At 44.3% G+C, this 16,769-nt stretch overlaps 1 protein-coding gene across 2 annotated transcripts in view; it reads left to right on the forward strand.

Moving 5' to 3' along the window:
- igsf9a (immunoglobulin superfamily, member 9a) overlaps positions 1 to 16,769 on the forward strand; it is a 77,657-nt gene that overhangs the window by 5,036 nt on the left and 55,852 nt on the right. For both annotated transcript variants that reach the window (XM_079524517.1, XM_079524518.1), the window contains exons 2-3: positions 5,655 to 5,751; positions 6,406 to 6,606. In XM_079524517.1, coding sequence (XP_079380643.1) covers positions 5,688 to 5,751; positions 6,406 to 6,606 — 265 coding nt within the window. In that variant the 5' untranslated portion in view covers positions 5,655 to 5,687. The remainder of the gene's footprint in view (positions 1 to 5,654; positions 5,752 to 6,405; positions 6,607 to 16,769) is intronic.

The raw sequence follows: 16,769 nt of genomic DNA on the forward strand, positions 1-16,769 counted from the left end.
CGGGAGCAATTTGGGGTTCAGTGTCTTGCCCAAGGACACTTCGACATGTAGCCAGGAGGAGCCGGGATTCGAACCTTGCGGTTACCATCCAGCCACTCTACCCCTGAACCACCGTCGCCCCGAGAAGAGCCTAGCTGCCTGATATATATCGACCGGCTGACTTTATTGGCCAAGATCGGCCTATCACGGATGGCCTATATCGATATCACATGTTATCCGATTTGTGCCGATATGAACATAATGCAGAAAAGATGCTTGGGGTAATTTAGGTGTGTGTGTGTGTGTGGGTGCGTGTGCGTGCGTGTGCACGATTCGGGTGCGTGCCACACGTTTGCATGTGCACTTGCGTTTGTGTTTCTTTGGTTATTTTTCCCAGAGAAGTTTACTTTTTCAGTGCACTGCATTTTGTAAATCTGTAAATTGTCCAGCCTCCATGAAATATGTTGTCTGTCTGTCTGCAGTGTGTGCATACGTGTGTGTGTGTGTGCCTGTGTGTGCGTGTGCGCATGCGTGCATGCATGCGTGCTGGCATGTGTGGGCTCGCCCCGCATACATCATATTATGCATACATACGTCTGTAGGTAATGCATACGCCATACAGTCAACTCTTTCATCCTTGGCTACACTGGACATGTTAAAGATGCAGGCTCGCTTTTATCCTCACCCACATTGTGAGGATAAGAGGAAATGGCAGACTTGAGTTCTTCAAACATTACCGTGACTTCATTCTTCATTTTTGGCTGACTCATACTCACTCAGCGACTGATGCCAAATTCAAATGAAATGTGTTTACAGCAGCAGCCTTGCAGTGTACAGTTAGCTCTATATACGGGCACTTCCTGCAATGACACTGGAGGGCACAACAAAAGGTTGGACATCTGTTGATATTAGCCCATTTTGGGCGGGAACCCCTTTTGGTGTTAGCATTATGTTATGCTTTAGCTATAGAGAGTATGCGCATGCTTCAAGTGAATGGCACATCGAGTGGCAAAGCAACAGGAAAAGTGAGTTTAACATTGTTTAATGTTGTTTAATGCAATCAGATAGGACTTTTCTGTTTGGATGTATGGGCTGTCAAGGCCAGAAAGTAGTTTTTTGCCACTCCATTAGGCATTCCTGCATAACTTCCGGGTTTGATGATGATGTCACGCGCATACCCTCTATAGAAAAATAGCAGATCTACAAGCTCATAGCGCGCCACCGAGTGGCGCGCTACGAGCTTGTAGGTCTGCTATTTTTGAAAAATCGTGAAAATATTTATTTCAGAAAACTGGAGGATTTAGAAGATTTTTTTTTTAAATGTTGAGGTCAGGCCTGGATGGGTTAGAAAGGTTCAGCCAGCCTCGCCACCACTGCAGTGGGTATTCTGACTTTCACTTTGATTTTCTGCAAATCTGCTGTTTACTGAGGCGTGGGGGAGAGGAGAGAGGAGTGTGTATAGAAACAGATTGGGCAGCGTCTGACAACCTATGTAATTGTGTTTCCACTGGTTCAGACTTTGCCCTAGTAGCCGTGAAATGAAAAGAGCCCATAAAAAGCTTGATGATTAGGGGTGAACAGATATGGCCTGTTTTGCAACTGCGCCCCAGGCCGTGCTGCATGTGCTCTTTAACCCTTTTGGGCCTGACGTCGAAATTTAAAAAAAAATGCTTCTAAATCATGACACTTTTCTGAAATACCCATGTTTCTGTATCAGTGGTGCTCAATATTTCATGTCAAGGACCCCAGAAATTATATGTAATTGGCCGCCTTTTAGGCCTGACGTCGAAATTAAAAAAGAAATGTCTTCTAAATCATGACACTTTTCTGAAATACCCATGTTTCTGTATCAGTGGTGCTCAATATTTCATGTCAAGGACCCCAGAAATTATATGTAATTGGCCTGCCGACCCCCATCTGAAAATGTGTTGTTCCAGGGACCTCCCAGAAGCAAAAAACGTTAAAAACGTTCACTCTGAAAGAATATATATATTCAAAGATTTGCACTACATTTTTCACGATTTTTCAAAAATAGCAGACCTACAAGCTCGTAGCGTGGCACTCGGTGCCGCGCTATGAGCTTGTAGATCTGCTATTTTTCAATAGCTAAAGTATAACATAATGCTCTAAACACCAAAAGGGGTTCCCGTTCAGAATGTGCTAACAGCATGGAGGCCATTTAGGAGGTGCAGACGTCGTGGGACACGACCAGCACCACAAATAAAGCAACTATCGATTATTTACTCTAGCTATTTATTCTTTCGATTGCTTTTTTCAATCAAACGAATAATCGAGAAACGTGGTTTTGTTTTATTGTTTGTTTGTTACGTTTGTTGTTTTTTTTGGTTAATTGACTCATTTGATTAGTGATGATTAACCACTTAAAAACCACTTGTTTTATATTATGCTGGGGTTTTCGTGCAAAGAATTGCTGATCTACAGTCTCGCAACACGCAACGCAGCTTGTAATGTACACCTGCTATTTTTGCATAAAAAAAGGAGGAAAAAAAGTAAATTTTTTATTTTATACTGTTTATATCTGCTGTTGGACGTAATCCAGCTAAATGCACCATTTACCATTTACCATTTTACAATATCTAATTGATGAAATTGACTTTAATAAGAGTAGTAGGTAGGTCACAACCTTCTAGTATAATTAGCCTAATAATAATCCTGTCAGTGTAAATTCAACTCCCAAGATCCTCAGAGTATAACACGTGGTTAACGTTAGACGATTTCTATACCGTGTCTAATTATATAAAAAGGTAATTACAGCTAAACTTTAATCTTTCAATATTTATTTTTGAGCGGTTTCATCCGAGTTAGTCATCACCCTACCGTGTATTAATTATGCGGCGCTCTTAACAATGATTTCATGCAGTGCCATGGATTGTATTTTAACCCATTTTGGGCGGGAACCCCTTTTGGTGTTAGCATTATGTTATGCTTTAGCTATTGAAAAATAGCAGATCTACAAGCTCATAGCGCGGCACCGAGTGCCGCGCTACGAGCTTGTAGGTCTGCTATTTTTGAATATATATATATTCTTTCACAGCCTACATTTTTAACTCAAATCTTTGCTTCTGCGGGAGGTCCCCTGGAACAACATATTTTCAGATGGGGGTCGGCGGCCAATTACATATAATTGTTGGGGTCCTTGACATGAAATATTGAGAACCACTGATATAGAACCACATGATTTAGAAGACATTTTTTAAATTTCGACGTCAGGCCTAAACGGGTTAAGTACCTGTTAAACCAACATTTTCTCTATGCTGCCTCTGCCCTCATAGCAGCTCTCTCTTGGGGAGAGCATACAGCATGGGGCCTGTGTCCACACGCGTTGGAACGTGCCCGGTGGGATTTGGTCAGCAGGCTATATGGCCGTGCCATCTGAAAATGGCCTTTGGTCTTTCAGTGGGTGTGTAATTAACTTAGTTTAAAAAATATATATGAGGGGTGTGTAGTAAAAGTCTTCCAAGGGGTATACACTCAGTGTGTGGTTGGTGAGCTGATGGGATTATTAGACCACTCCCTGTTGAAAGCATTTACGCCGGTATGCCTTTCATTTTCTGGATAACATCAATGTACATAATGTACACATGGGGCAAAAAAATAGGCAGGATACAGTGTCAGAAGAATTACAGCACGACCAATATATCGGTATTGTTGATCATTGGTTTCGGCAACTATGTATGTAGCCGACGTCTCCACCTATTTGGCGCATGTGATTGTATTATAGGCACACATTTTCAAATGTTTTAAAAAATAGCAGATCTATATGCTCTCAATATGGTGCGTTGCGATGTATTCTTGTAGATCGCTTTGTATAGGGCTTGCGTGGTTAAAAAGAAAGTTCAGTTTATGTGCAATAAATGCAACGTTGCGTTGTGTTGCACTGCACTGCACTGCGTTGCATTGTTCTGCGTTGCACTGCACTGCGTTGCATTGTTCTGCGTTGCATTGCATTGCACTGAGTTGCATTGTTCTGCTTTGCGTTGCACTGCACTGCACTGCGTTGCATTGTTCTGCTTTGCGTTGCACTGCACTGCACTGCGTTGCATTGTTCTGCTTTGCGTTGCACTGCACTGCACTGCGTTGCATTGTTCTGCGTTGCACTGCACTGCACTGCGTTGCATTGTTCTGCTTTGCGTTGCACTGCACTGCACTGCGTTGCATTGTTCTGCTTTGCGTTGCACTGCACTGCACTGCGTTGCATTGTTCTGCTTTGCGTTGCACTGCACTGCACTGCGTTGCATTGTTCTGCGTTGCACTGCACTGCACTGCGTTGCATTGTTCTGCTTTGCGTTGCACTGCACTGCACTGCACTAGCCTGGCTAATAAGCCAGACTAATATCACACAACACTGTCGCGGTATATCAGTCTGGGCTGGCTCCACTTGGATTTCATTTCCCGGGGAACATTTTCTCTTTGACGCAATTGGTCAGAGCTACTGTCAGTCAAAAGTCTCAAGCATTGAACGTCACTGTACCAAAGCCCGCCCATATTGCATACCGTGTCCCGATTGGTCCGACCTGTTCTCTGCTGTAGGAAAGAGGCGTGCTACTGAGCCTCGCCAGACCGTAATCCGCTGGTAGGCAACTTTTTTTTGCCAACGGCTGATTCGGTCTGGTTTATTAACCAGGCTAGCACTGCACTGCGTTGCATTGTTCTGCTTTGCATTGCCCCAGGAACGGCCCAGGACTGATTCCTTAACAGGAGTTGTGGAACTTTAGTTACCGGCCCGACACGTGATAGCAGACATTTTTATTGTTTTGAAATGTTGCATCTTGGCTACCGTATTGTGTATATGCTTTAATGTTGTCTATATGCCAGCATCACATCAGCTTATCTGTCCTTGAGCATTGTGTCTCCTGAGAGAGCCAGCTAGCAACTTCGTTGATGTACCTTTAAATAAAACACTAAGATGTCTGTCCACACTTGACTCTCTGAAGATTTATGTGACATTTATGACACTTTCTCTCAGAAACAGCTATAGGGGCTGGGGAGGTTCTGGCTGGGGGAGGCTGTGGTTTGCCCATTTGTGTAATGACATGGGATGAATTTCAATTATTGGAAAATCTTAACACTTCTCAATACTTGTCTGTAAACTTTTGACAGGGCCCAGCCCACAGATCCCCTAGCTTAGCCCATTTTGGGCGGGAACCCCTTTTGGTGTTTTAAGTATTATGTTATGCTTTAGCTGTTGAAAAATAATAGCAGACCTACAAGTAGCAGACCTACAAGTTCATAGCGCGGCACTCGGTGCCGCACTATGAGCTTGTAGATCTGCTATTTTTTTTAAATCGTGAAAATGTGCCTGAAATCTTTGAATATATATTGTTACAGAGCGAGTTTTTAACTCAAATCTTTGCTACTGGGAGGGTCCCTGCCGGAACAACATATTTTCAGATGGGGGTCGGCAGCCAATTACATGATAATCTTGGGGGGTCCTTGACATGAAATAGTTTGAGAACCACTGATATAGAAACATGTCAGGATTTAGAAGACATTTGTAGAATGGAGCTCAGGTCTAAATGGCATAGAGATGTGTCAGAGTTGGCTCTCTGCACCTGCAGGCTGGGATATATGCATGTTTCCATTGTGTCTCTTATGTCTTCTCGCCTGCAGACTGGGATATCTGCATGTGACAGTCTCCTCTTTCTCTCTTTCAGGTCTACTGTCTGCAGATCCTTTGACTGACAGCTATGGGACCAGCAATAAGGACAAGCTTCCAAATGTTTGCTCTGGTTGCTGTTTTCTGCCTATTCTGTAAGTTTTTTTTTCCACCAAAGACTTTTCCATTTCCATAGCTGAATTTGGATACATATATTGCGTTCCTGTGACATCAGAAATGTGTATTTCGGTATGCTTTCACGATCGAAGAACTCGGGGATAGTTCAGATTTTTTAACTTAAGTTGTATGAAATACTGCCATTAATATAGTGGTTGCAACTTTATTAATTGATTGCCCGAGTCCAGTGGTGGTAGTTCTGCTCTGATTTTGGTCAATATTACGTAGTTCCGGTCATTTTGTGGGGGGCACACGCACAGGGGGCCACGCATTAAAAGTAAATTAATTCACAAAACTTAACGCCACCTATCACATGGAACTATTTTTTGGTCGCAGTGATATGGACACAAAAAACATAGTTTCGTGTGATAGAGGGGTCAAAATGATGACATTAGTTTTGTGGATTAATTTACTTTTAATGCGTGGCCCCCTGTGCCCCCCACAAAATGACCGGAACTACTTAATATTTCACCAAAACCAGAGCAGAACCACGGGACTCGGGCAATCAATTAATACAGTTGCAACCACTATATTAATGGCAAGTATTTCATACAGCTTTTAGTTAAATTAAATCTGAACTATCCCTTTAAATTCTGTTTCCATTTTAACAGTTCTAATTATATTCCCAACAGCAACCACGAGTATCAGCCTAGCACTGAGGTCAGAAGTGCGTGGCGCGCTGGGCGCCGTGGTGGAGCTGGAATGCGGCTCCCCCCCAGACCTGGTAGTGTCTGCCGCGCAACATGTGGTGGAATGGGTGCGCCAGGGAGTCGACACCGCCGTCCTAATCAAATTTGGAGCGTATGCCCCCCGTGTGCATCCCAAGTACGACGGTGAGTCTCTTTGAAAACAAGACAACCGGCTAAAATGGATAAAAGTTCTCAGTTGCCGCGATTGATTATAAGTCTACTATACACAAAGACAACACACTATACACACAGACAACACACTATACACAAAGACTATACACAAAGACAACACACTATACACACAGACAAAACCCTCGCCGATGTCGCTGTTAAAAGCAAGCCCTATACAGCAAATATCTTCTATAAAGCCAAAGGTTAAAGCCTCACTCTGTGGATTCTTCAACTGGTTGGATGTATGTAGGACAGCACAAATACCAAAACATCCTAATTTTGCGTGTGTGCGTGCGTGCGTGCGTGCGTGCGTGCGTGCGTGCGTGCGTGCGTGCGTGTGTGCGTGCGTGTGCACATGTGAGGCAGGGGGTTGCTTTCACACCTTTTCACAAATTGCAGATTGGGCCTAACAAAACCTTTCAGTCAGATTTTGCTTTAATCCCTGCAACCTACAGGTGTGCATAATGTTCTGATTGCGTATCATTCCGAGGGGTATCAACCGTCTGTTGACAAACACACCAACTCATTAGTTTTGTACTCAGCTGAAATGAGTACAGCGTAACGAGGGTTGCGGTGAATTAGCACGAGCTTCGAATGCTACAGAGAGTCTGTAATTCTGCCCTATAAATGTTGAGAAGAGGAAGCTGTCGTTTGTTTGTTTTTTCTTTTTCTTGTTCTGTCGATGAATACGGTGCGTGTGTGCGTGCGTGCGTGCGTGCGTGCGTGCGTGCGTTAGGGGGGAGGCTTTATTTAATTTGCAGCACTTCCAGTGCACATCTGTTTGAAAATTGCGTGAGCCAACAGTCTGGTCTCGCGAGACTAGTTAATTAGTAGCTCTTTATAACCAGCTCTTGTTACGTTTGTTAAGCTCCCATTCGTGTGTGTGTGTGCCAAAGTTTCCAGGCTTCAATCAATCCTGACTGTCTTTAGTTGTCACACGCTGCAGTGACAGTTCCCATTGAATGAACAAATAACATAGTGTGTAGACTAGTTTCTATGGCAACTGCACCACCACACCTTGATGCTCTTTTACCACTGGCATCCTGGTCGCTCAGTGGGGGCTGTTTCTGAGAACAGTTGAGTCTCTCAGATTGCATTTATGTGCCATTGTCCACTTTCTGCCCCAAAGCTCCGAGAACAACAAAGCACTGCAGTCTGTGGGGAAAAGCGATCCTCCTATGAAGCAAGCATACCTTTGTGTGTGTGTGTGTGTGTGTGTGTGTGTGTGTGTGTGTGTGTGTGTGTGTGTGTGTGTGTGTGTGTGTGTGTGTGTGTGTGTGTGTGTGTGTGTGTGTGTGTGTGTGTGTGTGTGTGTGTGTGTGTGTGTGTGTGTGTGTGTGTGTGTGTGTGTGTGCTGTTCTTCTTTAAAGTCACTAAACAAAGGAGCTGATGTAGACAAAGGGAAAGCATGTCTGCTGGGTGGCTCTCGGAGATCCTTTTAGTCGGAATCTCCCCTTTTTTTCCCGCAGTGGAGATACTGCGGGAGAAATACGACCTATCGACCCCTCTTCCGAAAGCTATTGGCTTTTAACAATATTACAGTTTCCTGCTATGATACCCGTAATACAAGACCGATGCAAAACACAGGGGGAAAAAAAGATGTCTTACTGTTCACTGTCCACTTATAAGACAACTGGTTATTTTATTGTGTTTATATTAAAGCTTTTTCTTATAGTATTACGATACAATCTGTCCTCCAGATTCTTCTGTGTCATGTATGGGAAATACTTCATCACTGCAGCTTGTTAGTGCCGCGGTATTTGTCAGTGAGGTCGTGTAGGTGTTTGCCAATGTCTATTAAACACTGCCGAGGCCATTCCCATTCCAGTGTTCAGAGAAAGAATGCCACACCCTTACGCCTAATTTATGCTACCGCCGCACGAGGGTGCCGCACCTTATGGATGTACAAGCTCAGAGCGCGTTGCGTCCACGATGCGCCGTGAGCTTGTAGGTCGGCGTATTTCCGGCATGCGACACACCTTCGCACGAGCAAATACAAATCGTGGCTTCACGACGTGCCAGGCAAGGTAGAACGATACAGACATTTACATGGCAATAAAGTCAGGCTGAAACCTTGGGCTGGAGAATTATTGTAAGTGGGGGCATGGGATACTTTAATTTCTTCCCAGGCTCATAAAAGAAGCTAGCCTTTTGTCATGGACTTTAAAGAGGATCCTTCAAGGTGCACTAATGTCATGTTTTATTACGATGAATTTTAGCTCCAGAATGAAAAGGGATACGCCCTAGTCGCACTAGTAATACATTTAATCTGTGTACCTTTTTAGATCTATGGCATCAGTAAAATCACTTCATATTCTTATTTTATTGGCAATCGTCCATTGGAATTTTCCTGAGAAAACAGCCTCCACTCTCAAAAAACAAATGCCTGTCCTTTTATAGAAGTAGGGGGCTACAAACACGATACTAGTGTGCCTCTCGGGTAACAAACAGATCGTTTTAGAAAGGTCCTGTTGTGCTTCAAGGCCCACAAAAGGTTTTTGAAAAAAAGCTGGCATTGTCCAATCCGAAGCTTTCTCACAGGTACTGTACTAAGGAGCACTGTGAGGAGGAATGAAGGGACAGGTGCAACATGGGAGGGTACTTTGGGGCGGGGGAGTTAGAACTGGATGGACTGCGGTGTGGATTTCGCTTCCTCGGGGCTGTTCTCAGGTGTCGTCGGCGAGGCAGCCCCACGGATCGGTGTCTGGCTTCAGGTGGTAGAGAACCAATAATGATGCACCTGTTACTCGCCTGTGACCTGGCCGGCCCGGCACAGTGATTCTAACCCATTTTGGGCGGGAACCCCTTTTGGTGTTAGCATTATGTCTCTCATTAGCAGGCAACAGTGCAATACTATCTCTCTGTCTCTGTTTCTGGCACAACAGCGCCCCTACTGGTACTCATGAGTCACACAAGAGTCACACACAAACAAATAAAAATAGCAGATCTACAAGCTCATAGCGCGCCACCGAGTGGCGCGCTACGAGCTTGTAGGTCTGCTATTTTTGAAAAATCGAAGAACGACTGACATAGAAACATAGCTTTTTCAGAAAACTGTAAGGATGTAGAAGACATTTTTAGAATCTGATCTCAGGCCTAAATGGGCTAATGGAAGCTGCCCAAGAAGTGTTTACAGGCGGTCGCCCGCTGTTAAAACGTACTGTCAGGGGCACGACAGTTAATGGAACTGATAGAGTTGATGGAGTGGACGGATGTTTTTTTTATGGCTTTTGCCTTTTATTTTATATTTTTTATGGAGGGACAGACAGTAGGCTGACAGGAAATGGGGAGATAGATGGGGGGAAGACATGCAGTAAAGGCCGTCGGGATTGGGAGTCAAACCCGCGGCACGCTGCCAGACTGGATTGCCAGCCAAGGTGCCTGGACCACTGAGCCATGGCCCAGGCCGGATTTGATCAATTCTAATAAAGTTATTCAGAAATACAGAAAATAGCCAATCTACAAGCTCACAATACGAAAGGTTGTGAGCTATCGGTTTATTTTAGTATAAAAAAAATCACACTCTAAATCATTCCATTGCCTTTTACCTCTTCCAAGATGCTACTACATGGCCTTAGGCCGTGGCTCAGCGGTCCAGGCACCTTGGCCGGTAGTCCAAGTCTGGCAGTGTGCCGCGGGCTCGACTCCCGATCCCGACGGCCTTCATTGCATGTCACCCCCCCCCCCCCCCCCCCCATCTCTCTCCCCCATTTCCTGTCAGCCTATTGTCTGTCCCTCTATAAAAAATATAAAATGAAGGCGAAAGCAGCAAAAAGAACACATTACGTGAGTAAGTGTATTACTAGCAGGTGGACATGGTAAGAGAAAGACATAACATTTTCTGTAGATTGGTCTGCCCTGAGTGAAAATGTTTTAATTCATGTGCTTAATAGAGTTTCTGCTTGCGAACAGAACAGACCCCCCCCCAGACCCCCCCCCCCCCACACACACACAGTTCCCAGTTTTCCTTCAATACACAAACAGTTGCTGACGCTTTAGAAAGTCAATACAGCTGTATAAATGCTGTGTTAGCAAGCTGTTACCGTGTAATTCCCCCTCAGCCCAACATAACCATGACCAGATTGTGTACAGACACAACACATTACATCCTGAGCTAACATCGCTAATGTGCTGTTCTTTCGTCAGTCGCCAAATGTGGCCAAAAGTTGCCTTCCTGGGCTGGAACAACAAAAAATTCGTTATTACAATCTCAGAGGAACGACTTTTCTGTGGCTGCAGTGGGTCTGCCCTGGATGGCATGCGAGTTGTGATGATTCAAATTTAACCCATTTAGGCCTGCCTGACGTCGAAATTAAAAAAAAATGTCTTCTAAATCCTGACAGTTTTCTGAAATATCTATGTTTCTATATCAGTTGTGCTCAATATTTCATGTCAAGGACCCCAAAGATTATATGTATTTGGCCGCCGACCCCCATTTGAAAATATGTTGTTCCAGTGACCCCCCCCCCCCCCCCAGAAGCAAAGATTTGAGTTAAAACATTCGCTCTGAAAGAATATATATTCAAGGATTTGAGCCACATTTTCAAGATCTTTTTCAAAAATGGCAGACCTACAAGCTCGTAGCGCGGCACTCGGTGCCACGCTATGAGCTTGTAGATCTGCTATTTTTCAATAGCAGAAACACCAAAAAGGAGTTCCCGCCCAGAACGGGTTAAAACGCTCACACAAGTAGACCTCAATAGAACAACACGCGGTGAAGAGTGCAACCCTATCTGCTCCATTCTCTGACCGAAACCTGAATGCCTCTAGTCTACACATGGCGGTGAAACCCTTTGCCAAGAGCTGACGGCATGTCTTTAGAGAACGGATAGGCCCTGGGCCACACAGGAATATCATATTCTCAACAATCCCATCTTTTTTAATGCCATGAATTTAATTTAGATCATTGTTAATATGCAGACACTGTCAAACTAAACAAACTAGATTCCCCAGAAGACTGCCCCGGCCTATATAATTGAAGAATGATTTATTTTCCTCCAAAATGCCGTATATCCATTTTGGAAAGTAAAAAAATCAATGCCCCAAACTACATCATTTAATATCTCTATAATTGAGATCCAGTTTATAAAACGGTTATGATTTTATAAACCAAGGACTTAAACCATTCTGGACGGGAACCCCTTTTGGTGTTTTAAGCAGTTTGTTATACTTTAGCTATTGAAAAATAGCAGATCTACAAGCTCGTAGCGCGGCACCCGGTGCCGCGCTATGAGCTTGTAGGTCTGCTATTTTTGAAAAATCCTGAAAATGTGGCACAAATCTTTATATATATTCTTTCAGAGCGAACATTTTTAACTCATATCTTTGCTTCTGGGGGGGTCCCTGGAACAACATATTTTCAGATGGGGGGTCAGCACCCAATTGGGTCCTTGACATGAAAACTGTCATGATTTAGAAGACATTTTGTAGAATCAGGTTTAAATGGGTTAAGTTTCCTGGTATGCTCCACTATAATCAGCTTTTACTCTGTAATTCGTTTATATTTTTTGTGTTATCAATCATTTGGTAAGAGCAGGCGCCACTTTTCTCAAGATGACGAGTATCTCAAAGTCATTTTGAAGCTCGACGCCGCTGTTCTTCAGCAGTGTATTATATCACAGAGCTTTCTTTTTTTTTTGTCGCAGCAAGGTTTCTGTTACTTTGTCACCCGAGGATGCATTGATGGATGAATGCATGTAGGGCCTCTGCTGGAGACGGCTTTGTCATGTGACGAGGGAATTTTGTCTGCGTGTGTGTTGGTTAAGGTGGCTTCAGCTGAACTAACCCATTTAGGGCGACTGTGGCTCAGGAGGTCCAATGATCCATTGGTCGGCGGTTCGAATCCCGGCTCCTCCTGTCTACATGTCGAAGTGTCCTTGGGCAAGACACTGAACCCCAAATTGCTCCCGATGTGCTGGTTGGTACCTTGCATGGCTTCCGCCGCAATCGGTGTATGAATGGGTGATCTATGTAAAGCGCCTTGGATAAAGGCGCTATATAAATGCACCATTTACCATTTACACCTGGGAACGATTCTACAAATGTCTTCTAAATCCTGAAAGTTTTTTTGAAAAACCCTCAAACATTTTCATGTCAAGGACCCCCAAGATTATATGTAATTGGCCTCCGACCTCCATCTGAAAATATGTTGCTCCAGGGACCCCCCCAGAAGCAAAGATTTGAGTTAAAAACGTTCGCTCTGAAAGAATATATATTCAAAGATTTGCGTCACATTTTCCCGATTTTTCTAAAATAGCAGACCTACAAGCACGTAGCGCGGCACTCTGTGCCGCGCTATGAGCTTGTAGATCTGCTATTTCTCAATAGCAGATAGTATAACATAATGCACCAAAAGGGGTTCCCGCCCAAAATGGGCTAAATAAGAACTTTCAGCTTTTGGCTCAGACACAGAACTGCTCTCTTCAGCTTATTCAACGTAGCCACTGGATTTAAAGATGACGGCTAAATAAAAGTACAAAAGGATGAGGGAAAAGGATTTGTGTTCCTTTTTGACTAGCTGTTGATAGTAAAGGGGTGACGGGGGAGGTTGAGCAGTGAAACTTAATTGTTTTCAGTATCACTTGTATTGTCGAATGAACAAGCATTCATTTGTTTTAAAGTCCTTTGAGCACTAGAGGTAGTTTTCATTGGGGTGGCCAACCCTCCTCATGGTGAATGATGCGTAATAATGGAGGGAACCGGGGGAAGGGAAATTTGGTGGTGTCCAGGTTTTAGTGTATTCGAAAAGGGGAGGGGAAGCCTAACACCAGGACTGAGCAAAGGGAGTCTACCTTCGGGAGTCTACTAGAACTGAGCACTTTACACTCTTTCATGTTTATATTGTACACACATGTACGGTACACACACACACACACACACACACATGAGCGCATCATCTCATATTACAACTGGCTTTTACGCCGTGTTGTCCGATACGCACTCGGCCACTCCCTCCCTCACATTCAAATAGTTGCATTTGCCTCTGTGCATTTTTCGAATCCCAGCAGCAGTGAGTGGCATGAGGTCACCTTCTCACCCCCCGACCCCACCTCTCCTCCTTTCATGATGATTCATAGTAGGGGTGGGCAACTGGCGGCCCGGGGGGCCACATGCGGCCCCCACCTTCACTTAATGTGGCCCGCAGGATTAATATCAGAATACTGATATAGTATTGATTTCAGCTGTTACAATTCCAAACATGCAAACATGACCCGCTTTAATTATACTTAATGACTAGTATTAAATGACTAGTACTTAACGACTAGTATTAGTAGTATTGTCTTTTTGTGTGCAGTTTGTATTTAGTTCATAAAGTTATCATAACTAAAACTAAATCCATTTGAAAATCAATGAAAAGGTTACTTTTCAGGATTCTAATTAAAAATAAAGCGAAAAATAATTCAGTATTTCAATTCAAATATAGCAAAAATAGCTGATCTACAAGCTCAAAACACGTCGCAGCGCGTTTTGAGCTTGTAGATCGGCTATTTTTGCTACGACAGTAATATGCAATGCGGCCCTTTTGGAGTGAGTGTGGAAATATAGTGGCTCTCTCCATCGTCAATGCGGCCCTTTTGGAGCGAGTGTGGAAATATAGTGGCTCTCTCCATCGTCAATGCGGCTCTTTTGGAGCGAGTGTGGAAATATAGTGGCTCTCTCCATCGTCAATGCGGCTCTTTTGGAGCGAGTGTGGAAATATAGTGGCTCTCTCCATCGTCAATGCGGCCCTTTTGGAGCGAGTGTGGAAATATAGTGGCTCTCTCCATCGTCAATGCGGCTCTTTTGGAGCGAGTGTGGAAATATAGTGGCTCTCTCCATCGTCAATGCGGCTCTTTTGGAGCGAGTGTGGAAATATAGTGGCTCTCTCCATCGTCAATGCGGCCCTTTTGGAGCGAGTGTGGAAATATAGTGGCTCTCTCCATCGTCAATGCGGCTCTTTTGGAGCGAGTGTGGAAATATAGTGGCTCTCTCCATCGTCAATGCGGCTCTTTTGGAGCGAGTGTGGAAATATAGTGGCTCTCTCCATCGTCAAAGTTGCCACCCCTGATTCATACGGACGCTGTCTTGATGCCACGTGGCTTCACACAACCTACTGTACTATATTCTCCAGGCTGTTATAGAAACCTGTCTCACAACCTACTGTACTATATTCTCCAGGCTGTTATAGAAACCTGTCTCACAACCTACTGTACTATATTCTCCAGGCTGTTATAGAAACCTGTCTCACAACCTACTGTACTATATTCTCCAGGCTGTTATAGAAACCTGTCTCAGGCCAACCTACTGTACTCTATTCTCCAGGCTGTTATAGAAACCTGTCTCAGGCCAACGAGGCATAGCAAAAAAAATAGGAGTCAACAGGTTAGGGTTTTTTGGAGATTGCTAATTCGCTGAGTGCATGCTGATGCGTGTTTTGCATCACGCACGCACGCATGCACGCACGCACACACGCACGCACGCACGCACGCACGCACGCACGCACACACTCCCCACCCATTAGCACCCCTGTGGATTTTGTCCCCTTTGGTGGCTTGGAAAAGTAAACAGGGTATGTTATCGCTGCCAACATACTCAGCTCTAACTTCCTGGTTCCCTCTGTGACTTGTCAGAGCTGTGTCCCTCCCTGCCACTGTTCTGTTCCCAGATATCACAGCTACGGTTAATAATTACCAACAAGGCACAAGACATCCCAGTGGTACGTGCTTTGGATCCGACACTACACTGTGACTGTGAGTGTGGCGTGTGTGGATGGCAGCTTCACGCTGTGTTCATTTTTGTTTACATGGGGGGAGAGAGAGAGAGAGAGAGAGAGAGAGAGAGAGAGAGAGAGAATATTAAAGGTCTAAAGTGGCAGAGACTCCCCACCAGTTGGCCAACTTCTAAGCGAGATTTTCCGCAGTATCTCTGTTGCCTCCCGGTTCTGTTAATGTTCACACATAAATAAGAGTGGGAGGGCAGATTGTTAACCAGCGTTGTTGCTATGTTTGTAAAGAAGATGTTCAAGTAGTTGGCCACATCAAGCTTGTCAGTGATGAGTGTTGTTCGCTTTAATGTTTATGTTTGAAAACCTGGTTTTCAGTTTCTGACTACAGCCTAGTTGGTTGTTGAGTAGCTTCCAGAGCTCTCGAGGATTGTTTTTGTTTTCCTCAGCTTTATTATTAATAAAGTTACTTTTGGCGGATTTGATCATGGCAGTAACACTATTTCTTAGCCTGTTTCGTTGGGTTTTTAGGTTGTCCAGCTGAGCTTGGAGACCCCTGTTGAACGATAGGTTGTCAGGACAGCCAATGAGAAACATAAGGTCTCAACTAGAGCAAGCGGGCGTGAAAGCACCGCAGAGAGAACATTGACCAGCTGTGCTGCCTTACGCAGCAGCTGGTTAAAAAAAAGGAAAGTGTGGGGAAACCTCTATACATATTTTGTGGGTTTGTTAGTGTAGCAGAGAGACAGGAAATTGAGGGCAGGGAGTGGAGGAAGACAAACGCAGCACTCCCTAATCTAGAATTGAACCATGGACAACAACACAGGACTCCATACATAATCTAGAATTGAACCAGGGACAACAACACAGGACTCCATACATAATCTAGAATTGAACCAGGGACAACAACACAGGACTCCATACATAATCTGGTACAGTGTCATTATGCAGAAAGATTGAAGAAGAAAGAGTATATTTCCGTTAAAGCCTTCTATTTAAAAAGAGAGCTGAACACAGAGAAGAGTTGTCAAGACGAAGGACACTAAATAAAGGAGACCTGGGAAGGTAGTTGTGAGTCAGCAAGCACCAAAACCCAAAGGGAGCTGTCTCCTGGCAACCAGGAGCTCACATTTCTCTCTGTGTGTGTGTGTGTGTGTGTGTGTGTGTGTGTGTGTGTGTGTGTGTGTGTGTGTGTGTGTGTGTGTGTGTGTGTGTGTGTGTGTGTGTGTGTGTGTGTGTGTGTGTGTGTGTGTGTGTGTGTGTGTGTGTGTGTGTGTGTGTGTGTGTGTGTGTGTGTGTGTGTGTGTGTGTGCGTGTGTGCGCGTGCGTGCGCCACTTGAATGCCATTGTTGGTTGCATTCATGAAAACTAACTCAACAAATGCAATGCATTGTTAGCTTTATTTGTCCAGGGAAGGTTGCTGAGCACGATTGAT

The sequence above is a fragment of the Electrona antarctica genome, assembly GCF_951216825.1.
Source record: "Electrona antarctica genome assembly, chromosome: 16".
NCBI classification, from domain to species: Eukaryota; Metazoa; Chordata; class Actinopteri; order Myctophiformes; family Myctophidae; genus Electrona; species Electrona antarctica.